The sequence below is a fragment of the Terrapene carolina genome, unplaced genomic scaffold (genome assembly GCF_002925995.2).
Source record: "Terrapene carolina triunguis isolate 2854851 unplaced genomic scaffold, T_m_triunguis-2.0 Scaffold629, whole genome shotgun sequence".
Lineage (NCBI taxonomy): Eukaryota > Metazoa > Chordata > Testudines > Emydidae > Terrapene > Terrapene triunguis.
The window spans coordinates 1,875,071-1,899,755 of record NW_020664980.1 but is presented as its reverse complement, the minus strand read 5'-3'; the positions used below and the strand labels follow the sequence as shown (position 1 = coordinate 1,899,755).

At 43.7% G+C, this 24,685-nt stretch overlaps 1 protein-coding gene across 3 annotated transcripts in view; it reads left to right on the top strand.

Annotated features, from left to right (window-relative positions):
* Positions 1-24,685, top strand: part of STK32A (serine/threonine kinase 32A) — a 90,072-nt gene that overhangs the window by 22,131 nt on the left and 43,256 nt on the right. For all 3 annotated transcript variants that reach the window (XM_026659458.1, XM_026659455.1, XM_026659454.1), the window contains 3 exons: positions 1,453-1,508; positions 2,501-2,652; positions 10,642-10,815. In XM_026659458.1, the coding sequence (XP_026515243.1) occupies positions 1,453-1,508; positions 2,501-2,652; positions 10,642-10,815 (382 nt within the window). The remainder of the gene's footprint in view (positions 1-1,452; positions 1,509-2,500; positions 2,653-10,641; positions 10,816-24,685) is intronic.

Below are 24,685 nucleotides of genomic sequence, written 5' to 3'. Positions count from 1 at the left end.
AGCAGTGAACAGTTTAGAATGCAACCTGATGCCCAGCTAGTGGTGCAACTGTAAGACAGGAAAAAGCTGGCATGAAGGAGTAATACGGTGTCTTGCTCTCTGTCACTTTCAATCCATCACCGACATTCTCGCTGGCCTGTATTGTTCCACTCAGAACGGGTTTTCAGCAAAGCAGGTCAGCAAACACATGGTCCCCTCCCATCTACTCACTAATTGACTGGAAATAAAGCAATGGACAAGACACATTAACTCTGTGATTTCAGGCCCATCACTTCGGTGGTGTCTGATGGACACAGTAATGGACACAGTACTGGTTCTGGGGTCACAGTAATTAAGGCTAATGTGTTATTAGAAATCTACCAGTAGCTTTGATTTGGTGCCTCAAATCAGCCACCTAGTGAGGTTTAAGTGCCTTTAAAGCAGTGGCTAGTATAAGGAATGGATTCCCCATTATGAACTTTTCTAGCTAATGGCTGTATGGTATGGTGCTGTGGGATCTCAGGGTGTTGCTTCATACGGGTCTTGACCTAGTACTAGCTGAATTCAAACTCTGCAACTTAGAAATTACAGTTATGGTGCCTTGTCTTGCCTGCTGATCACCCTCAATTTCCAACTGAAGGCCATGGGTGACAGGGTTTGAACCCAGAACAGTTAATCTACCTCTTTGCTTTGATCTGCTGTTCATCTGGAAATCTCTTGCTTGCTTCTGCTGGGACACAGCCTAGCACACTGATCGCTCACAAGCGCTTGATGTGAACAGATCATTCCAGTTAGTGTGAATGCCTAGCATTCACAGAGCGTATCCCAGGAACCCATCTCTGTTCAGAGGTCCCAACGGAGAATGAAATGGTTTCCTCCTTTGGGCTACAGTTCACATTCCATAAAGCCGCATGGACGGGGCTGGGCTTTCCCCCACTGTGCAGAGACCAAACAGTGTTGATTCTGGGTGACAGAAGAGTTCTCAACTTTTGGGGTTGGTGGTTTTTATTAGTCGTTTAACAGAATAATAATCTAAAGCCCAAGAAGTACCTTCTGTACCTAGTCTCCTGAGCCAGGTGGTGCTTATTTCACAACAATCAAAGTGCATAGATCTTTGATGGAATGGACTCCGTGGATATTTTGCAGTTGACTTCAGTGGGAGCAAGATCAGACTCCCAGAGCTCAATAGTTGAGGTGATCTGAAAACATTTGTTTGATGGTTTCCTGCCTATATGCCATTGAAGAACGGACATTTACTGCCCCAAGAACTTGCTTTTACAGCCAAATGGGAAATAACATGAATAGCGTAACTACTGAGGGTGGTGCCCCAACTGTTCATCAGCAACCAGAGAACAGAATCACTTGGAAATCCTTCATTTTTATTAACAGTCTCAGTTCAGGAGGGGTGGTGGAATTACAAAATCAAATTGCAGCTCAGACATTGAACTTATGAACATTTGTTGTTTCCTGCAGTGACCTTTGACCACTTTGAAATTTTGCGAGCCATTGGGAAAGGCAGCTTTGGAAAGGTAAGCTCCTCAAGAGTAAAACTACTGTATGCACAACAGAGACTGTAGCTAGCCAAGTACTGGGCACATCAGAGACGCTTACATTTGAGAGCTTATTGCAGAGTAATGGAATATTGCTTGTCGATGAGATTTGACCTGAACTTCAACTCCTAATAATCCAGGAAGAGTTTCTAAGTTTGACTCATCATCCATTTGGAATCCCCAACTTCTATTACAAGATATTAAACTGCAGTTAATGATAAACCCAATCAGCTGACTTTCATTATGTTAGATGGGTAAACATCCTCCGAATGGAGACTCCCCCACCAAAGCCCACTTGAGCATCCTGGTGTCTCCTTGACAAAGCACTATGATTCTCCGAGAGCAGCACTGCAGGGAGCAAAGAAACATCTGTGTTTGAAATCCCACTTTGGGGATTTAAACATCGTGTTAGGGCTGTGGGTTTTTTCAGTAGGGTGATTTCTATGACAAAACCCATGTCTGGAAGATGCCAAAAGCCCAGAGGTTTGATGGATCAGCTGTGCTACACTAGAAAGATTGTGCTGATCCTTATAGATAGGAGATGATGTCCCACTAGTACTCACAAGTCCTGCCTGCAGGGAGTGAGGCTGTCTCGGTGAATGCCCTCAGCTCCTACCCTACAGTCCTGCTTGGCGAAAGGGAGGCTCAGGGAGCAGCATGCAACACATGAATGATGGATAATTATGGGGAAAAAGAGATTAGTCAGTCAGTTGATAAACCTGCAATACCCCAACTTTGCTTTGACAAACTCTGTACTCTAACTATGATTCTTCTTAGCATGAATATTGAATGCAGCACTTACAGGTGATGTGCAGGGTTAAATCATAAGAGCATGGGGGTGTGACCTAGTGACACGAATCTCATTGAAGTTAACAATAGGGTGCTCATAAGGGCACATTTCACCTGCACAAACTTGCTTTCATGTCTCCTAGCTACTCTGCCCAGTCTAACATCTTGGTTTGCTCACTTAGGTCTGCATTGTACAGAAGAATGACACCAAGAAAATGTACGCCATGAAATACATGAACAAACAGAAATGTGTGGAGCGTAATGAAGTGAGAAATGTGTTCAAAGAGCTGCAGATTATGCAGGGCCTGGAACACCCCTTCCTGGTTAATTTGTGGTAAGTCATTAGTACTTTCTTTATACCTTTTCCATTTATTAGGAGCCTGCCTTTCAGGGGGGCTGAGCTCTTATCGACGTCAGTTGAAGCGGAGGCTGCTCAGCAACTCTGAAAACCTAGGAGGTTTTTTTTTAAAAATCCCTGTTTATAAAAAAAGCTGTGTTTCTAGTATGTGCCTTTTTGGTTCCCTTGTGGCTAGTCTCCAGGGGTGTCTCCGACTGCCCGTAACCCAGTTTTATTTGACTCAGCTCCTTGATAAAAACAGCTTCCATTTCTAGCTGGAAATACAATTGGACTCAGATTCAAACGGTGCTCCCAGAATGGGGCCCCCTTCCAGCTCCTATTTAGTTGAATGGATACCCACTGGCCTGAGGCAGCAGGTGCCCACTCCTTCCAGTTTTATTCCTCTCACAGTGGAGGCTGCCATGTCTTGCCTGGCAAAGTACAAATGCAATAGATTTTGCCCTGAGCTTTCTTTTTGCTGTGAAACAGTCACCTTTTGTGCCAAAGGGCCTTGGTGGACACCAAATGGGTTAGACCAGGTCGGCAATGTTTGGCACATGGCTCGCCAGGGTAAGCACCCTGACGGGATGGGCCAGTTTATTTACCTGCTGACGCGGCAGGTTCGGCCGATCGCGGCCCCCACTCGCCGTGGTTCGCCGTCCCGGGCCAATGGGGGCGGCGAGAAACGGCGCGGGCCGAGGGATGTGCTGGCTGCGGCTTCCCGCCACCCCCATTGGCCCGGGACGGCGAACCACGGCCAGTGGGGGCCGCGATCGGCCGAACCTGCCACATCAGCAGGTAAATAAACTGGCCTGGCCCGCCAGGGTGCTCACCCTGGCGAGCCACGTGCCAAACGTTGCCGACCCCTGGGTTAGACAATCACTGGTCTCCCAGACATACAAAGGCCGAATATAGTCTTTAGAAAATTGACACGATATGCTTCCTCTGTGGCATTTATAATGCCCCAGTTTACAATAAATGAAGCTTGATCCTCGGAGGTGCAGAGCACCCATAACTCCCACTGATTTCAACTCTGCAGGATTGGGCCTCTCAAGCTATTAAACAAGCACCAGCCCCATGGCTGGAATAAAGAAACATTGCTGGCTTTTAATGCAGAGTGCGTTAACTTCCTGCGCTAATGTGATTGATAGCCTTGGTGAAAGGACTGGATGTTATTCAAACTGGCTCCCTCTTGGCAGCAGATAACCAGAAATCTAATATTAAAGAGTGGGGTAGAAGCATGCATCACCCACTAAGTACCTCGGTAGATCAATCTTAATCTCGATCAATGTTGGTCTTCATCTTTCCTGTCCCTCCCTTTGCTCCCCCCTGCCTCCCGGTTGCTATTTTGTGGTTTATTCTATGCCATCAAAAGCCAGCCTTAAAACCTTATTGATATTTGCTGAACTAATGCTATTCAGCAAAGATAAAAGCCTTTGTTCAGTGGACAGAAAAAAAAATCCACCACAATTCAGATTTTATTGCAGAAACTCAGATCTCTCTTTGGGAAATGTGCGCATAAAACAGTCTTTTTCCTTTAAGCATATTTGATCAATGCAGCCTATACAGCCTGTTTTCAGTGGTTTGCCAGCCATCAGCACTGGGATTGATCAACACAATGATAAGACATCTTAATCCTTCCATTTTCATTTGATTCAGCATGTTTTCCTGCAATAGCACAGTGGAACGAAGGTTTAAATAAGGCTCTGTTACTGTTAAAGCCAGACAATAATTTTATTAGGACATCAATAACATTTCCAATTGTCAGGGGCTTAGATATCATGTGACTTGCCTTTAATTACATAGCAGCTTAATAGAGTCAATTGGTAAATAACATATAACTAGAAGGTCCCTGCAGGATACTGGGTAATTACACTTATTAGCTCTAAAGGTAATTTTCAAATGGGGTAAAACATTCAAAACAAAACCCAAACCCGTAGGAATCTTGCTTGGTTACTTGGAGTTTTGAGTTAAAAACTCAAAACCCACTGAGGATCACAAATCTTTGGAATGATTCTGAGTTCATTTATGGTTTCTTATTGAAATCCTCTGAGATATGTCGTTTCAGTGCTAAAGCAGGTGAAATGTAATAATTTTGATGGATAGAGAACTCAAAGCAGAACTCAGCCATGCAAACCCAAGTAGCACAACATGAAAGGTGATGTTTATGCATAGACCATTCCAAAGCAAAACCTCGGAATTTACCATTTCTCTCATAATTATGGTTACCTCCAGCTCCCTTGTGGCCACATCCCCAAAATATGACAGCTAAGCTTTGCTTACGATCCATGGACCACATTTTTCACTGGATTATTTTGGTTGCTTGGTTTTGGTGATGTTTGCTGGTCTAACAAATTGATGAGATGCCAGCATGAATAGCCAATAGAAGGATGCTGCCCACAGCTGATCAATAGAGTTGTCTTGTGGGATACTTAGGAAACCTTACGCGATAAATGAAGACATCCAGTGGAGCTACTTAAACTGGAGCAGTAAATAACATCTGCATCCCCTATCTGAGCAACTGGTACTGCACTATTAACAAGCTCTTGGGAACCAGTCTCAGAAAATGCATGTGAATTAGTCATTCCTATACAAACCCAGACCCTATTTGTTGTGTTAATTGTGATTTTGAGTGCAGCTATGTACACCACCTTATGGCTTCATGCTGTGTCATCTTCCTGATTTTGATAGGATTCTTTGGGTCTACATAGGAGGAGACAGGGTAGCCCATCATAATTGGCAGAGTGATGCCAAAAGCAGGTGCACTGCCAGTTCAGAGCTCAGGCCAGATTGCTAATGCCATGCTGCATTTCCAGTAGACCAACCAGCCGGGGCTAGACACCATTATCTGGGGAAATGGCATCCCTTATCCCCCCTCAGGCTTCCAAGATACAGGAGTATTTGGGGTCCATACAGCCTGGCTTTTACTGCCACTTTTTACCTAGCACCATCAAAGTAACTGCATTGGTGACTTGTTACAAGTGCACCAGGGTATAGTGATCAGCAGTAGCCTGTTTACAGGTTTTTGTATTATTCCCTAATGCCTCCTGAGCGTACGTGGAGAATAATAACAGTAAAGTTCTCCCGATTGGATTTCATAAATAGAAACTTTTTATTAGCTGATATAGATTTGCTGGCATCAATTCCTGACTACTCGAAAGAGGGAACAAATGCCTGTTGTATCCTGCATGAGGCTGTAGGAAAGGTTTGTAGGCCAAGCCTCCCAAAATAAGGGTGAGTTTAGGGTTTTACTCTGAACCTAAAACAACTGCACAGGTCCACAAATATGCAGCAGATCTAGGCTGTGCTGTTCAGTCAGACCAGCCCCACTACCTGCACGATACGCACCTGCTGAGCTGCCCTCTGCCAAATCAATTTGCTCCCTCTCCCTTTGTTTATGTTTTGGGAAGCGAGGCCATGCCTACGTCCTGGTGGCCTCCTCACTTGCCCTCGCTGGACACTGGGTAGCCACTCCCTCTGTTACATAGTTCAGCCTCCTCCCCCCCTCCCCAAAGGGAGTAGAAACATTTGAAATGTTGCTGTTCTTACTACTACTGACTGCTGCGCTGAAACAGGGACATATATAACCCACCCCACCTGGGCTGAAAGCTGGGTTTGAACCCAGGAGCTACTAATCTACAGGCATGAGCCTCTAGCACATGAGCTAAAAGACTTGTTTCCCATAGTTAGCGGCAGTAGCAATGGCCCGGTCAGCAGAAGGGGACAAAGAAGCACTCTTCCCCGATGAGAGAAACACAGATGCTCCTATTATGATGGCTAGTGGCTCTGGGGGATCCTAACACAGTTTCTAGGGAATGCCCAGTACTCCCCACATACTATAAAAATTATGATGTGTCTGTGTTTTATTGGTCACTGTGTTGCAGCCCACACGACCCAAATTCTGCAGGATTTACCTACCTCAGATTATGTACTGAATAGCAAAAAGGAGATGCAGATGCTTGTGATCCATCTAATGGGGGAGTGCTGGAACAATTTATATAGTGGGGGTGCTGAGAGCCACTGAACCAAACTGAAAACCCTGCATATGATAGAAACCACTTCAAGCCAGAGGGTGCGGGAGCATCCGCAGCACCCTTAGTTCCCGCACCTATGCTCTAATGGCCATGTTCTTTAAGCTAATGCTGTCAGAGAGGCAAGATATGAAGGGATTGATCCTATTTCATAACACACTGAGGACTTTGTTGAGGATTTGGAGAGAGATTACCTAATGTAGACACACACAAGTGAAATATCCGACTTCCCAACCTAAATAAACTCGGGGGCTGAGAGCGCTGCTGCCTGAAGTGCTTTCAATATTAGTGGGTGGAAAGATGACTTTTGTGGCTGATTAGTTAGTGAGGAGCCATTGGCTCTCTTTTTTAGCATAGACACCCAGGTTGTCCTGTACTGTTGCACAGACTGAAGAACCCTGTATGGAGCAGCGTTGAGAAGCACCAGCTGAATTGCTCACTGGTCTTATCTCTTATAGACCTTTTTCCCAACAGAATTTTTTAGTCCTCCATAAAGCCAATCTGAGTCACACTCCAGGCATGGTGGTAATGCTGTGTTGCTAGTGGACAAGTAGATACACCACAAAACTGCCCTAACTGGAACCCTCGTTGGCAGTCCCAGCAGAGCCAAAGACTGAAACCTCCTCTCCACAGAGTTAGTGCCATCAAAACAGCTTTTGGGCAGGCTGTGAGGAAAGTTTACACTGCTGCTGCCTGTTCCGTATGTGTTCTGTGGCCCAACACAGGACTGCCTTGTCCAGCTGTAACTTCTTGCAAGCACAACGTTCACTTAAAAACCCTTTCTTATAATAAATTAAAAAAAAAAAAGTGACCGTGATCAGCCACTCTTAGAGGCACGCGTGTGTGTTACAGAGCTTTTTGTGACTCAGTTTTACAGTGATTTAAGCCTTCCAGTATGATGAAAATTTACATAACTCTGCCACCTGGTTTGGTTGCTGAAGTTTGTGCAATCTGCTTTGCTTTTAAGCAAAGACAGAACCTGATTTAGCATCCTATTTGCTTATGCTGTTTCCTGGGGGAATCTCTTGGCACAAGATCAGGCATTTTTCATCTCTATATTCAGGAGCCTGCTGTGAGCACTGACTGCTCAGCGTCTGGAAAGTATTGATTACTTGAGCCATCGTTTTGACTCCCAGTATTGTAGGCAGAGCTAACAATATCCATACCCACTTTCATTCTAAAACTCTGTTTTCAGTTACTTTTAACTTTACAAAACTTCAACAGTTTGGGCTGAAATTCCCCATGTTGGATGTCTGCCTCAGGTCTGAATTTTTTAGGAAAACTTCAGGGAAAATGGTCCAGCCTTTTCTGACAATGAGATTGGGGGATAAATATGCTGTTTTGTGCATTCTGATTTTTTTTAACTGCTTAGCTGAGAAACTCTAATGCCTGCATGCTTTGGAGCAGGGACTTGACATTTGGCAGGGTGTGGCAGTGATGTGCCTTTTGCCATCCTTGTGCCGGTTTGCCCAAATTTGCCCACATTATAAGACTTTGAAAAATATCAGTGCATGCATGTTTAGTCAAGACTTGCTAGAGTTTATCAATGAAATTCTCTAAAGAATGCTTCAGCCCGAGGGACAATGACTGAGCAGGATTTCCTCTGCAATTGCTGTTCCTGGCTAACATGGGCCATGTTAGGAATTAAGAGACTGAGATTTTCAAGGAAAGGTTGATGTTGATGGTGGAGCTATATAAAATCACCGTGTTGTGCATTTATACTCCTATAATTATCTGATGAGCCGCAGTTCATTAACAAGGGCAGTACAACAGTTCTGCTGACTTCAGCGTTGATGCTGTTGCACAAACTAAATAGAGTACACAAATAAGGCCAAGCTGATGTCAAACTCCATGGTTTGGAAGCACAACTGAGGCTGAGGTGGGGTTGAGAGTTTAGAGGCAAATGGGAAGGGACATGTTAAAAAAAGGGAATCCTTGTTTGCTAAATGGAAAAGCACAAATTGTTAAGAAAAAATGTTCATTTCCTGAGCCCCTAAGGCACTACTGGAGAAAATAACCCTGAAACTACCCAAAGCATTTAACTATGTCCAGTCAAACATGCAGAATTTTTGCATTTGAGCTTTATTTCCTTCCTGTCAGAACAATAGGCTCATGACCTGATCCTAAGCAGAACAATTACTGTTCACTGCCACTGCTTTTAAAAGAGACAGAACTTTACCCAAATGAAATACCTACTTTTTACTATGTAAAAAAAAATCCTTCTACCTAAATGTTTGAAACACCTTTTCATCTAGAAAAATGGCTTTTTAATACTTTCCAGACACAACTTTACAACTACACCACTACCTCAATATAACGCCACCCAATATGACACGAATTTGGATATAACGCGGTAAAGCAGTGCTCTGGGGGGGGGGCGGGGCTACGCACTCCGGTGGATCAAAGCAAGTTCAATATAACACGGTTTCACCTATAACGCAGTAAGATTTTTTTGGCTCCCGTTGACAGCGTTATATCGAGGTAGAGGTGTACTAACTGTCCTCACAACACCACTATGAAGTAGGTAGTAATTTAAAGGATGGGGGAATCAGGCAGCTAATGTAGGTGACTTGTTCAAGGTTACAGGGGAAGTCAGTATTAGAACAGGGATGGCTTTCATTCCCAGGGTCAGACATCTCCTTTTCCTAATAAAATTAGATGGGCCCCTTTCTGTTTAAGAAAAAAATTGGCATGTTGTTGCCTTTTAGACTGTCACCTTTGATAGCATCTGTAGCTAGTAGCTGGTCTGTGTTTTTCAGGTATGTACACAGCACGATGATGTGGGACTCTCTGTATTCTTGTGCCAGTATTTACTCAGGGGCACCTGCACGGTATGAACCGCTGCTCTCTCTCTCTCACTGGGCGTAGTTAATTGGATAACCAAACAGATGTGCCCAGATCAATCCAGTCATGAAATTGCCACAGAAATGTAAATAGAAGTGTGTGTAATTCAGCCATAATTACACATACCGGTATGCCTTGTGACTTATTGAAATTAAAGAACACACTTTGAAAAATAACAGTATTGTCAAGGTCTCTTTTCGATTTGTTAAAAATAGTTTTCCCTCTTCCCTAAAATAACTCTTTGGAAGCTTGAAAACAAAATCTGCTTCTTTGCTGATCTTACCTCCCTTCCGACATTTGTGAATGCACCAGCACTAGGCTGTTTTGTTATTTTATGGTTGCTCATAAGCACTGGATTGTTGACCCTGAGTATTACTTTCCTATTTAGAAATAATGACAGCTGTGAACCAATTCCTTCTTCAAAAATACATATATAAAGATGTGTAAAGATGTATAGAGCTATTTAGATAGGTATATAGAGAGACAAAGTCTTCATCAGTAATCAGTACATTTGTCCCAAATCTGATTAGTGTTAATACTATGAACTTACATACAGTATCAAACACAGACATTGATCTAATTTGAAAAATGAGGGACCCAGTCTCAGGTGATGCTGAATGCCCTCAGCTCAGCAGGATTGCAAGAGGTGCTCAGCACCATTCTGGATTGGGCCCGTAGGCTATGTCTACCCTGCAATTAGACACCCACGGCTGGCCGGTACCAGCTGACTCGGGTTCGGGCTGCTGGGCTGTTTCATTGCAGTGTAGACGTCCGGGCTCTGGGACCCTGGCACCTCACAGGATTCTAGAGCCTGGGCTCCAGCCTGAGCCCAGAAGTCGACACTGCAGTGAAACAGCCCTGCAGCCTGAGCCGGCTGGCCGGGTCAGCCACGAGTGTCTAATTGCAGTACATACATACCATATGTGTCTGTAAAACGTAGTATAGTCCAAACATATGAATGGGAGTGACAAAACCCCATATCAGGATGTAGCACTGTAATAATTTTGGTCCGATGTGGCTGTTGAGGGCTGCACTTTTGATCCCTTTTTCTTTGAACATTAGCTCTCCTGAGTCAAGACTTGGCTGTAGCATGGTGTTTCTACTCTCTCAGGTACTCATTCCAAGATGAGGAGGACATGTTCATGGTGGTGGATCTACTTCTTGGAGGAGATCTGCGTTATCATCTACAGCAAAATGTTCGATTTCAAGAAGCCACTGTGAAACTCTTTATCTGTGAGCTGGCATTGGCACTGGACTATCTCCAGAGCAGACACATCATCCACAGGTCAGTCATGGGCTTCAAAGGTGGGTTGATGTTGACATTCTGTTGTTGTGTCTTGGTACGCATTACCTTATGGTTGAGGCAGAACCAGTGGAGGTGATTTGTTTTAAACCTTAGCTATGAGAAAAAGACATCAGCTTGTTACTGAATATCTCTGAGTCACAGCTGCTAACTTTACTCATTTTCGATGCCATCCACTAAGTGGAGCAAGGTGCATTCCGTTCTGCCTCATGCATCATTGCTCCAAAGTTAGTCACTACATTCTGATTCATAAATCTTTATGGCTGATGATATACAAAGCAGAAAGAGCACAGCTTGATTTTCTGTTAGCAGGGGAGCCTGCTCTGTTAGTTGTAAGAAAAATGTTTTAATTTGTAAACTGAGGTAATTTGATAGGGAAATCATTGTTGGAAAGTAAATGTGATCATGTTCAGAAAATAATAATACCTAGCCACCTGTATGGTGACTTTTACTAGAGAACCTCAGAGTGCCTTACCAAGGAAGTATTTTTATCTCCTTTTAACACAAAGGGAAATTGAAGCCTAGTGAAGTTAAGCAACTTGCCCTGTATCCTACAGAAGTCAGTAGCAGAATCAGGACTCCTGAGAAAGGCTTCAAGTTCTAACCACTTGACCATGTCTGGGTCCAAGTTGCATTTTTACAAAATAATTGTTTTAAACTGTACTTTGGCCAACTTTTCTTGGTTCAGGTCTTTCCCACTGCTCAGGTTTGGGAAGCACTTTGGAGGCAATGTATAGCTATAGAAATTAGAAGTGAAAAAGGTATATTAAGTCATCTGCTTCATTCCACCCAGGTCAGTGTGGGATACATAGCTTCTGGAACACCTCACATCATTCAACAGTGAAACTTGTAGGAGCATGGACAGACTATTAAGGAAGTCTTTTCCAGGCTGCCTTGGTTGGGAGGAGGGTGCCCAGGATGTGGAGCATCAGGATGAGGTAGAGAGTCAAAGCTAGAGGAAATGTTCTATGTAAGGGACTGCAGATGGCTCCCCTTTCCTGACAAACGAGAGTGGATATAACAGTACTCATCTGTCTTGTCCCTCACTGATATGGAAGGAGAAGCAGAAGCTTAGGGACAGGGCAGAAAACTCATATTTGTGTCTTCCTGAAATCTTTCCTTAGAGAAGTTTAAGGTTTTAAATATTTCTAATGCGGAGAGCACGCTATTTCCCTCCCTTAGGCAGACACCATAGAATATTTTTCCACTCATCCTGCAAGAAGATATAACTACTAGATTTAATTATCTCCAGCTCCTCAATGTCAGACCTATCCATTGAAGGAAATGCAGTGGAGAGAAGGCACCTCTATTGGGACCTCTGTTGTTGCATTTGAAGTTGTAGGCAATAGGGCTAACTCTCTGTAAGAAACAGAAGGAAGAGGAATGGAAATAAATGCCCCTTCTCCTATATGTGAATTAAATGCCTCTCTCAATGTTGGGAATTTCTCACTGGAGTTTGTGCATGGCCAATGAAGCACAATTTAAGTTCTTCCAACCAATGAAAGACCTTCTACTGTCTTATGTCTATGTGGTATTTCTGTAAGCATGAATGGTAGCTCCAGTAGGATACAGGGTAGTAGTATATGGCAGAAGGAAACTGCCCCTGCGGTTCACAGGATACCACCTGCTCTGCAAGGTATCTATCACAAGGGGGAAAAAGAGAACTTTGATAACAGGTGATCTTGAAGGTGACCTTGAATTTCCACATCTCCTGTTCTGATTCCTTTCCTTTGCTTGCTTTATTCAGCTATGTTGGGTGGCAGGGAATGTTCAAAATTTGGAGGAAGTGATTACTTGCTTTTAAAAATACCCATAAGAATAACAAAACTAATTACAATCAGCCCTCAGGGCCTAATTGCAACCATCCCTCAGAAGAATAATTTCATGGAAACTAATTATTACAACTGAACACTACCAAAGAAGAATGTATATTTGTCTTTTAAAGTCTGATTTAAAAAAAAAATTATTATTGACTGAATTACTAATGTGAGATTAAAAAATAGTGTATGCAGTACAGAGAAGTGATAGGTCACTTTCCATCACAATCCCATTATGATTGATATTTGGTATGTTTTACCTCAAAGAGGCAGTAATGTCAGGCTCCAAATGCAGACATTACTGGTGGGATTTTTTTTAACTTCTGGAACAATGATACAGCTTAATTAGACAACTAGTTATAAAAATACAGTAAATGTGATGCCATAGGGTGAATCTGATGCCTTCCTTCTCTCTGTAAAACTCACTGTTTTAATCAAAATAATAGGAATTGGCCAATATGCTGCATTTGTACATCATGACCATATTCTCTGCTGGTATAAATGGATGAAACTCCATTTAAGTCAATGGAGCTATGGCCATTTATATCAGCAGAGAATTTTTCTCTCTTTCAGTTTATAATAACACATATTTCTATTACCTCTCATTCTGAATGATCACAAATATCTTTACAAACCTAATAATCTGATGTACAAACTGTACACAAGGTTCAAGTCATTCTACATTGAAATGCAGCCATCACAGGGGAGAAGCACAGCCACTGTTTGTTTTTCAGTGCACAGCAAATAACATGCAACAATTTAAGTCAGGAAGTAAAGGATACACCCTGCCCAGTTACAATTACTTTGGGAGCTTATGTAGGCGCTTAGATGCTACAGTGATTGGTGGAGGGGGGAAGGCATAGAAGTACCAAGAGAGAGAAGTGAAAATGACCTAAAATAAAATGTAGCTAGGATCTCGGTTAGCACCCTACTCTTGAGAACAGTGCCATGAAATCTTTAATAGCCACAAGTTATCCAGATGTTGTTTTAACAATTTATCTCAAAGATGCCATTTCCATCAACAGACGGCTGCCTAATATCATGTTAGGACATTGGTTCAGTACTGACTGAGAGGAACAAATGTCATCTACTGAATCACTAATGCCAGCCCTGTGGTACTCTGTGTTTTCCTTGGAGCTTTCAATAACTTCAATACAAGGATAGACCACCCTAGTGATACCTTACATAAGAACAGCCATACTGGGTCAGACCAATCATCCATCTAGCCCAGTATCCGCTCTTCCAACAGTGGCCAGTGCCAGATGCTTCAGAGGGAATGCACAGAACAGGGTAATTATCGAGTGATCCCATCGTCCAGTCCCAGCTTCTGTCAATCAGAGGTTAGGACACCCAGAGCATGGGGTTGCATTCCTGGCCACCTGGACTAATAGCTATTGATGGACCTATCCTCCATGAACTTATCTAATTCCTCTTTGAACCCAGTTATACTTTTGGCCTTCACAGCATCCCCTGGCAATGAGTTCCACAGGTTGAAGAAGTACATCGTTATGTTAGTTTTTATCCTGCTGTCTATTGATTTCATTGGGTAACCCCTGGTGCTTGTGTTATGTGATATGGTAAATAACACTTCCTTATTCACTTTCTCCACAACACTCATGATTTTATAAACTTCTATCATATCCCTGCTTAGTCGTCTCTCTTCTTAGCTGATAAGTCCCAGTCTTTTTAATTTCTTCTTATATAGAAGCTGTTCAATACCCCTCATTTTTGTTGCCCGTCACTGAACCTTTTCCATCTAATATATCTTTTTTTGGATGGGGTAACCAGAACTACGTGCAGAATTCAAGGTGTGGGCGTACCATGGATTTATATAGTGGCATTATGATATTTTCTATCTTATTATCTATTACTTTCCTGGTGGTTCCTAATAATCCAGTAGCTTTTTTTGATTGCTGCTGCACGTTGAGGAAATGTTTTCAGAGAACTATCCACAATGACTCCAAGATCTCTTTCTTCAGTGGTAACAGCTCATTTAGACCCCATCGTTTTGTATGTACAGTTGGGATTATTTTTTCCAATGTGCATTACTTTGCGCATATCAACACTGAATTTCATCTGCCATTTTGAAGCAGAGTCACCCAGTTTTATGAGATCCCTTTGTAACTCTTTGCAGTCCGTTTTGGGCTTACCTATCTTCAGTAATTTTGTATCATCTGCAAATTTTGCTACCTCACTGTTCACCGCCTTTTCCAGATCATTTATGAATATGTTGAATACTTTCACTGGTGCCTCTTATTTTGCGTGACCATATAAATCAGTTTGCCATTCTGATGGCAAAGAATGTAGGGAGGTTTAAATCAGTTAGCTGTAAATGATCATTTAGAATCGCGAGAGGCATAAGTTCCCCTTATTCTTCCACATGATCTTCTGTTATGGCAAGAGGCCTGCAACACTGATCGTATGTTCCATTCAGTGGAATCTCACTGCTTGCGTGTTGTTTTCAAATGACCAGCAGATGCCTACTGATTCTTTTGATTGGCCTTGGTAGCACATGAGTTTCTGGTGTAATGTGTTATTCCAATGACAGGTTCAGTAGAAATCCACTAAAGATTTTCAGTCTTTACTCAGGCAAAAAAACAATTAATCCAGTGGAATTTTGTTTGAGTGAGGACTGTAGGATTTGGCTTTAAATGGATAAATTGGTTGCATCAAAGTATTGTTACTTCCTGCTTCTGCTACAGTATGCATTACTAACATAACACACCAGAGGCCTTTGGAATGAATATCTGTTAATAGAGAACACAGCTAAGGAATATAAAAAAGGGAAGAAGAGAATGAATTTAAAATTTGCTACAATAAGATTTATATAATAATAATAATTCCATGAAATCAGCTCAGCAAGAAACTCTGAGGTGCGAAGCTGTAGAAACAAGGCACTGCACAAAATTTAGAATACAATATGATTAAGAACACAATATAGTAAAAAAAAAAAACCCCAATATATTAATGAACGTTAGAATGAGTCAGCGTCACTAGACAGGGAAGGAACATCCTACTCAGGAGACAGTGAAGCTTAAAATACCTTTGAGTCTGATATTTTACAAATGTGACAAACAGCAAAAGGCCTGGCTTTTTAATATTCTCATAGGAATAATTCACCCCTCAATTAAGAAGAATCCCAGCCCTGTTGAAAAGTTCAGCTCTTCTTGCAGCTTGAGACTGGCACTGGCATGTTAGAGCTCCTATTTTCTCAGTAGTTTTATTTTTTCTTTCTTTTTCTTTTGTTTTAACACATGCCTGGATTTCTGCTTTGTGATGCATCGAGCTCTCTGCAACCAGGCACAGTTCAGCTGCCCCTTTCAAACTCACTTACCCACAGACACCACCTTGCTCTGGGAAACAAAACTGTAGAGTGGTAATGAGGGTATTGGGTTAGCGTCTCTACCCTGCACCTGCTCACCAGCCACCAAATAATGGATGAGTATGAATTATACATTGTGAAGTAGGGGATAAGGTTTCTTTGGTATGGACACAGCGGCGAGATGAGGACAGACACATGGATGGATTTTAGTGGCAGCCCGCAACTTTTATTAAACATTAACCGGGCAGGTGCACATCTTGCCTATCGCCCATAGAGCCAAAAGATGCTCCACATGGCCGCCGTTCCAGGTTAAATTCTGGGAGCTGGGGAATGCTGGCCAATCAGCACCCCTCCTCACTATCTCCCTCCCTTGCCGCTGGCCCTATCAAGTTCCCTTATTTGCCGAGGCAGGTAGTACTAGGCACTGTACTAGTACTGGTATACAGTACTAGTACTGGCATTTGTACTAGGCACTAAGTGCCAAAGCCTCAGGCCAGTGCTTGGCTTGAGTAGCTGGGCTGAGCATGTGCATAAGGGAGCAGTGGGGAGAAATCCTAACTCTCAGGTTGACATTGTGGGTATAATAGTTGATGTTATTAATTTATTTCTCTGTGGTAGTTCCTAGAGGCCCCAGTCAAGTGCTAGGGACTGAACACGTTATACCAAGAAGATGGTCCTGTCCGAAAGAGTTTGCAGTATAAAACAAAAGGCAACAGGTTTGATTCAACAAACAGGAGGGAGCACCAGGCAACAGAGACAGTTCACGATTTGTGTGATAAGCAGCGGTCACACCAGCTGCCCCTTGACTTAACCACTGTTGAGTGTTGTGCATCCAGGCATGGGGTGTTTTAAGGAGAGATTTAAAGGAGGACAATGTAGTGGCCTTCTGGATTTTTTCAGAGAGCTCCTCCCATACACAAGTGGTAGCATGGGAGAAAGCAAGAAGCAACCCTCTGCTCCCATACATGCTTCCCACTGTAGGGTTAGGGGCCAGAGGATCCTTGGCTCACTCCTGCACTTCCCTCACAAGCTGACAAAGCTGGGCTGTGCTCCTCATGAGGGGTTCGCATCACCCTGTGTGCTGCCCTGCACAAAAGAACCACACCAGTCCAACTTTCACGGGTCCCTCTATGGCCATTTTTTATGATTAACTTATATCAACAGCTGCTATCAGGACTCAACCCGCCTTCGAATGGCAATAGAAAAAAACAAAACTAAACCAGTCTGGCCTTGTTTGTCATTCCATCTCTATGGAGCTACAGTTCATTAGAGGATGGCTAAACACTGCACATATACATGCACTAACTAGGAGTTGCTTGCCTGTGGGGAGTTGTTTGCTTACTACCCTTCATCAGACCTTTAGCAGAGAGGATATACTCTGGGACAGAAAACATATGCAGCAAAACTATGCATCTCTTCTCATCCACAGTTTCCACACATGTTTTTTCAAATAGACTGCAGAGTGCAATATGTCATTCTGTCTTTCCAATAAACACTGTTTAGGAATATACAGATCTAATCCCTAAAATGTGCATTGTAAAAGGAAGAAACACTCACATAAGACAGGCCTTAATCTAATGTAATTGAAACTTGCGAAGACTAAAGTCCAACAAGTATTTGATTTATTTGCTTCAGGTTTTTCCTATAAATTGCAGTGATGTGCCAACATCTGACTTGGGCTTACACTAGGTAAGAACTAGCCCGTAGTCAGAAAAGTGACTGCAGGAAATACCATCTCAGGTTCCATATTTATTCTTTTCAAGTGTCTTCAGAGCAAACACGTGCCATTTACAGATCAAAAGATTATATGTCATGGTCAGCCATCTTGGGGCATGGTCCACATCCCAGCACATGTGCTGCTGAACTTTCTGCTATGCAGAGGCACTCTGCCTCTTTTTAAAGGAAAACAGCAGCATACATTCCAGCCCACGTTTCCCCACCTGGGCCAGCACAGGATGACTTTTCAAATATATACGAGGCTCTGAACAAATATGTGTCCTCCCAATAAATAACTCCCAAGGTTTCGGGCAAGATGTGGCCCTAAATTAGAAGAATTTCCATTTGCCTTCCTTTACTGTCCACTTTCTGCACTTGCAATTGAAAGTTACATTACAGTCAGAATTCCAGTGGCATGACCACACCATCTCCAGAGGGCTTTGAATGGCCTCCAGCCGAGCAATAGTTCAATTGAGCCAGGGCTCCTTAATGCCTGAGAACAAATGCACTAAGCCCTGAAGAAACCAGCCTCTCTGCTCCAGAAACATTCACAAGAAGCGGAAGCCACCCTTAAGGAGCATGACATGCAATTGGAGCTGCAGCTGGGGCTGTTCGAGGTACATGTAATACGATGAAACATACTTGGCCAATTGCAAGATTTTGCAGGTCGTATAATTATCACTGTACCCCGAGGGGACGACATTAAATTGATAGAGTGACTGAGCAGAGGAGTACCGCATCTGTAATTGGGAACCTCAGGAGATGTGCAGATAATTGTTTACTTTGTATGAGCAAAGCTGTGCTGAGGCAGCAAAGACAAAGACTGATGGCTTGAAATGTTGGCGCACGTATTTTTAAGGAAAGTGGAAAATATTAATTAATGTGTAGACGTTAGGGACTGATTCTGATCTCACTGACACTGGTGGGACCCCACAGATTGCATACCAGAGTGAGTGAGATCAGAACTGGACCCAATGGTAATACATCATATTTAACCCTAAATAATTAGTAAAGCTGGTCAAAAAAAGAAAAACAATTTTTAATTAAATATTTCAAAATTTTGAAGGTGTTTTCATTTCAAAGGGTTAGAAAAGGGCCTGTTTTTTCTCTCTCTTTTTGTGATTTTTTTTTAAAGAAAAAATCAAATTATATTATAAAAAAAATTATTGAAAACATGATAGCAGTGGTTATTAAAATTTTTCATTTACCAAGAATCCACACTTTTGACACCCTGGCCTTTATGATTTGAACTGTGGTGTATTAGGTACTGTGGACCGTTGCATTGTTTAATAAAAGAAAAAACCCACCCGCTGCATTCGATTCTGGAAGTGGTATTTCAGTGATGGTGAATTGATCTTTATATTTCTCTTACCCATCTCACGGGGGGTTCCAAGACGTAGTCAATTGGTGTTTGTGAATCATTGTGAGTTGCTCAGATGAAAGATGCTGTGCCGGTGCAAATGATTTAGTATTATGATTATACACATTTTCTTTTTTCCAAGATAAAGATGACTCTGTGAACCATACTTTTTTTTTTTTTAATAGATTATATTTTAAAAAGGCTTAAATCCTAGCCTTTAGATTGTTCTCACTGGAACCGCGGGCCTGGTTGCAAGCACTCCACAGTTAAAGGGTTATTTTCATTGTGACTGAAGGGTGTTCTTTGTGATTTCCATATGCTGTATTAAATTTCAAGGTGCCTGGCTCAGTCCCAGAGCAAGTGAGGGATGTGGTGTAATTAGCTTATTAAAACCAGGTAATGTCTTGTAAAGTCAATCAAGTGCATACAGCAGGAATATCAGTTGTGAGTTTTCTCTTGCAGTAGGGAGTATTCCCTTTCTTCACTTGTTATGGAAATAGTTTTTCCCATTGACAAAACAAAACCCTATCGTATGGAATGCATTTTTTTTAAAACAAAGATATTAAATAAACTGTTAAGAGATCACTTCTGTAGGGGCACTTCTGTAATGATTTGTTTTGAATGGAAGCAAATTAAAAAAGAAATCCACGTATTACAGCAGCCTGTGTATTTTTCATTAGCAAACCAAACTTTACTAAGGACCTTATTTTTGCTCAGACTATGCAATGTTGACTTCTCAAATGTTTTCTTTTCCTGCTGAAATACTGTCTTCCAACAGGTGCAAATATTTTCTTCTCAGATTCTTTTGTAATTTAACTTTACACTGAGTTTTGTGCATTTCCTTTTCTTCCCTCCTGGTATCTCTCATCAGCTCCACTAGATCTCAGATTTTGTATAGTTTCCTCAGGTGAGATGCATTCAGTAATATGGCCAAGATTGGTAACGGACATAAACTAGATCTGTTGATTAATCGCAGTTAACTCACACGATTAACTAAAAAAAAATTAATTGCGATTAATTGCAGTTTTAATCCTCCCGTTCGGCCTGGTGACAGCACCGAGAGTGTTTACCAAGTGTATGTCGATGGTAGCTGGTTACCTCAGGTGCCGGGGTATCCAGATCTACCCGTACCTCGACGACTGGCTAGTCAAGGGCAGCTCCAGGTCTCAAGTCCAAAGGGATGTCATGGTGCTGCAAGCCAGGTTCTGCTCCCTGGGCCACCTGGTAAACGACAAAAAGTCAATGTTAGTGCCGGTGCAGAGGATATAGTTCATCGGAGTGGTCCTCGACTCGACCTGCGCTAAAGTGTTCCTGTCGCTGGAAAGGTTCCAGACATTTCCGCAATGAGGTTCGTCAGTCTCTGCGTTCCCTCTGACAACAGCCAGCGTCTGTCTGCGCCTGCTGGGTCACATGGCAGAGTGAACTTACCTTGTCTGCCACGCTAGGCTCTGGATACGGCCCATGCAGCAGTCCTGGGACCCCTGAAAAAGATCGTTACCATTCCCCAGATGATACTTACCTCGCTGTGATGGTGGACTGACAACAGGACAGTCCTGGAAGGGGTTCTGTTCGAAAACCCTCCACACTCCATTGAGTTGGTGTCGGACGCCTCTGGCCTTGGCTGGGGGGGGCGCATCTCGGCGACCTCCAGACACAAGGGATGTGGTCCCTGGAGGAGGTAAAGTTGCACATAAATGTCAAAGAACTCAGAGTGGTCCGGCTGGCGTGCGGAGTCTTCTGGCCCCACCTGTCGGGCAAGGTGGTACGAGTCCTGACGGACAACACAGCCTCAATGTTCCACATCAACAGGCAAGGGGGAGTGTGCTTGTTGGCTCTCTGTCAGGAGCCGCTCCGTCTATGGGACTTCTGCATCAGCCACGAAATCCACCTGGAAGCTTGTCACCTTCCCGGCGTCAAGAATACGCTGGTGGACCAGCTCAGCAGGGACTTCTCCTCTCACCACGAGTGGTTGCTCCATCCAGAGGTAGCCTGCATGATCTTCCAAAGGTGGGGAACTCTCCAAGTGGACCAGACAGAACAGGAAATGCCACTGGTTTTGTTCTCGGCAAGGTCTGGACAAGGGCTCCCTCTCCAATGTCTTCCTCCTATCGCGGTCAGGGAGCCTGATGTACGCGTTCCTTCTGATTCCACTCATCAGCAGAGTCCTGGCCAAGATCAAGAGAGACAAGGTGCAGGTATCATGATCACCCTGACGTGGCCTCACCAGCACTGGTTCGGCATGCTCATGAACCTGGCAGTGGCCCCTCCCTGGCCCCTGCCCAACCAACAGGACCTGTTGTCACAGGACCACAGGAAGAGGTTCAACAGGTCCTCCTGGGAAGCAGGAAGCCCTCAACCAGACTGACTTACCTGGCCAAGTGGACGAGGTTTTCCCGCTGGGCATCTGAACATGGCGTCTCTCCCTCACGTTCTTCCATACAGGATGTCCTGTCTAGACTACCTACTCCCTTCCATTAGAGTTCAACTTGCGGCCATCTCCGCTTTTCACCCGCCGATCCAAGGACAGACGATGTTTTCTCATGACATGACAGTCAGATTCTTGAGAGGGCTCGAGAGACTCTTCCCGCAGGTACAGACTCCTGTCCCACAGTGGGATCTTAACTTGGTCCTCTCTAGGCTCACCGGCTTGCCCTTTGAGCCGCTGGGCTTTTGCTCCCTTTCCCACCTGGTGGCGGTGACGTTGGTGAGACAAGTCTCTGAGATTAAAGCCTTGACCTCAGAACCGCCATACACTGTCTTCTACAAAGACAAGGTTCAGTTGCAGCCCCACCTGGCCTTCCTGCCAAAGGTGGTGTCTACCTTCCATATGAACCAGGACATCTTCCTCCCTGTGTTCTGTCCCAAACCACACAGGACCAGTGAAGAAAGGCGTCTTCACGCCCTGGACATCTGGAGGGCCTTGGCTTTTTACTTTGAACGTATCGAGCCTTTCCGTAAATCAACTCAGCTCTTCATCGCTACGGCAGACAGGGTGAAAGGCCTTCCGGTGTCTGCGCAGAGGATTTCCAATTGGATCACCTCGTGCATAAGGACCAGTTATGACCTGGCGGGGGTTCTGCCGCCGCTGATTGTCAGAGCCCACTCAACGAGAGTTCAGGCGTCTTTGGCAGCCTTCCTGGCGCACATCCCTATCCAGGACATGTGTAGAGCTGTAACATGGTCCTCTGTTCACACGTTCATGGCTTGTTATGCCATCTCTCAGCAGGCCAGGGACGACGCTGGGTTCAGCAGAGCTGTGTTGTAATCTACATGTCCATTAGCTCCTACCCACCTCCAGGGGTACTGCTTTGGGGTCACCTAATATGGAATGGACATGAGCAAGCACTTGAAGAAGAAAAGACAGTTACCTGTTCCGTAACTGGTGTTCTTTGAGATGTGTTGCTCATGTCCATTCCACGACCCACCCTCCTTCCCCACTGTCGGAGTTTCCGGCAAGAAGGAACCAAGGGTGTGGGGAGCCAGCAGCGCTCCTTATACTGCACCATACAGGCGCCACTCCAGAGTCGGTCCCCTACGGATACTGCTAAGGGAAAAACTTCTGGCACCGGTGCATGTGGTGAGCACATACATCTAATATGGAATGGACATGAGCAACACATCTCGAAGAACACCGGAAAAGGTAACTGTCTTTTATCAGTGTAGGTTCGGGTTATTTTATTATTGTTTCACCCTTCAGCAACCATAATTTCATAGGTTTAATAAAATTAAAAGCAATGAAATAAAACCACCACTTGAAGAAATTTACATTGATCTTCAAGAGCCATTAAGTACGTCGTGAAATTCGATTAATCCTTTTGTGTGGGGTAAAAATCATTTTTTGCTTTGCAATTTTCATAGACGCCATATTAGAGAATACCACATGGTTACTAGCAAATATTGCCCTGCTTCTGGGAAACTCTTACACCATCTGGCTGGGAATTCCCTTTTGGCCATTCCTCTTGATAAACATATTTATGAATAATCAACCTTCTGGGCAATCGAAAAAACCATAACACAGCTGGAAAATTCAGGCTTTGAAACAATTACAAAAACTCTTATGATTAGAGAAGTAATTAACCCAGTTTCATGAGGATAAACACAGTCCTTCTTGAAACTTTGTAAAGTGCATGGACCACTGTGTTACCTTCTTACTCTTCCCTTGATATCAGGTGCTTCTTCTGTTCTCCTCTGAAAGTATAGCTGCTGTTGATTTTATTCACTGCGTAGTGTTGTCAAGCATATTCGAGGCTTAGTGATTAGCTGTATTCTCCTCCTTATGGGATGAAATTCACTCCTGTAGAGGGCCGGTATAAATCCTGTGTCCGATTTAAGCCTTGTTTTGGGCGATTAAATGGAATTTAAGTGATGCATATGCCCTGTTCTGGGCCTCTAAATGTGTGATTTTTACCCATGGAGAGGGATGGAGTGTGGAACTAATTCCAGGGGGGCACATATCTTTCTCTTGTTATCTGTCCCTTTTTTAGATTTGGGCCTAGAGCACTGAGTTCAGATTCAAATTCACTGAAAGTTTGGACTTGTGATATCCAGGGTTTTGGTTTGGGCCATTCTTTTTTTCCCCTCAATAAAATATTTATTACAAAAATTAACTACTGTGACAAAGTTCTGTCCTTGACTCCGTGGGTCCTGCGTGTCCTGACAGATTTTGCTAACCTCAGAGGCTCACTGTGACCCTCCACATAGCCCTTCTCTCTCTAGAGGCAAGGGTCACAGTCTACTGAGCCATTTTCATCATAAGCCAGCAAGGGAGGTGAGGAGAAACAACCCTCCCTCACACAGTCTCTGTTGTCTGCCAGTATCAGTGATTAATCAGGGAGGGGAGGGGGGAGCCCGGGCCCACCCTCTACTCCAGGCTCCAGCCTAGGGACCCTAAAATTAGCAGCTATGGAAGCTGACTTTTTGGAAATGGGACATGTACAATTCCCTGGGCTACTTCCCCACAGCAGCCCCCACTCAATATCTTCTTCACAGTTACCTCAGGATCTCCTTCCTTGCACCTGATATGGATTCATAGTACTTCGTTCCTCCAACAGCACAGTCTCCCTCCTATAGCTCCTGACACCCACACCGCACTGACTAACTGGGAGGCTTTTAACTAGTTCCAGCCAGTCCTTGATTGGCTTCAGGTGTCCCAATCAATCTAGCTTTCTCCACTGCCTTCTAGAAGGATCTTAGATTCATAGATTCATAGATTCTAGGACTGGAAGGGACCTCGAGAGGTCATCGAGTCCAGTCCCCTGCCCGCATGGCAGGACCAAATACTGTCTAGACCATCCCTGATAGGCATTTATCTAACTTACTCTTAAATATCTCCAGAGATGGAGATTCCACAACCTCCCTAGGCAATTTATTCCAGTGTTTAACCACCCTGACAGTTAAGAACTTTTTCCTAATGTCTAACCTAGACCTCCCTTGCTGCAGTTTAAGCCCATTGCTTCTTGTTCTATCCTCAGAGGCTAAGGTGAACAAGTTTTCTCCCTCCTCCTTATGACACCCTTTTAGATACCTGAAAACTGCTATCATGTCCCCTCTCAGTCTTCTCTTTTCCAAACTAAACAAACCCAATTCTTTCAGCCTTCCTTCATAGGTCATGTTCTCAAGACCTTTAATCATTCTTGT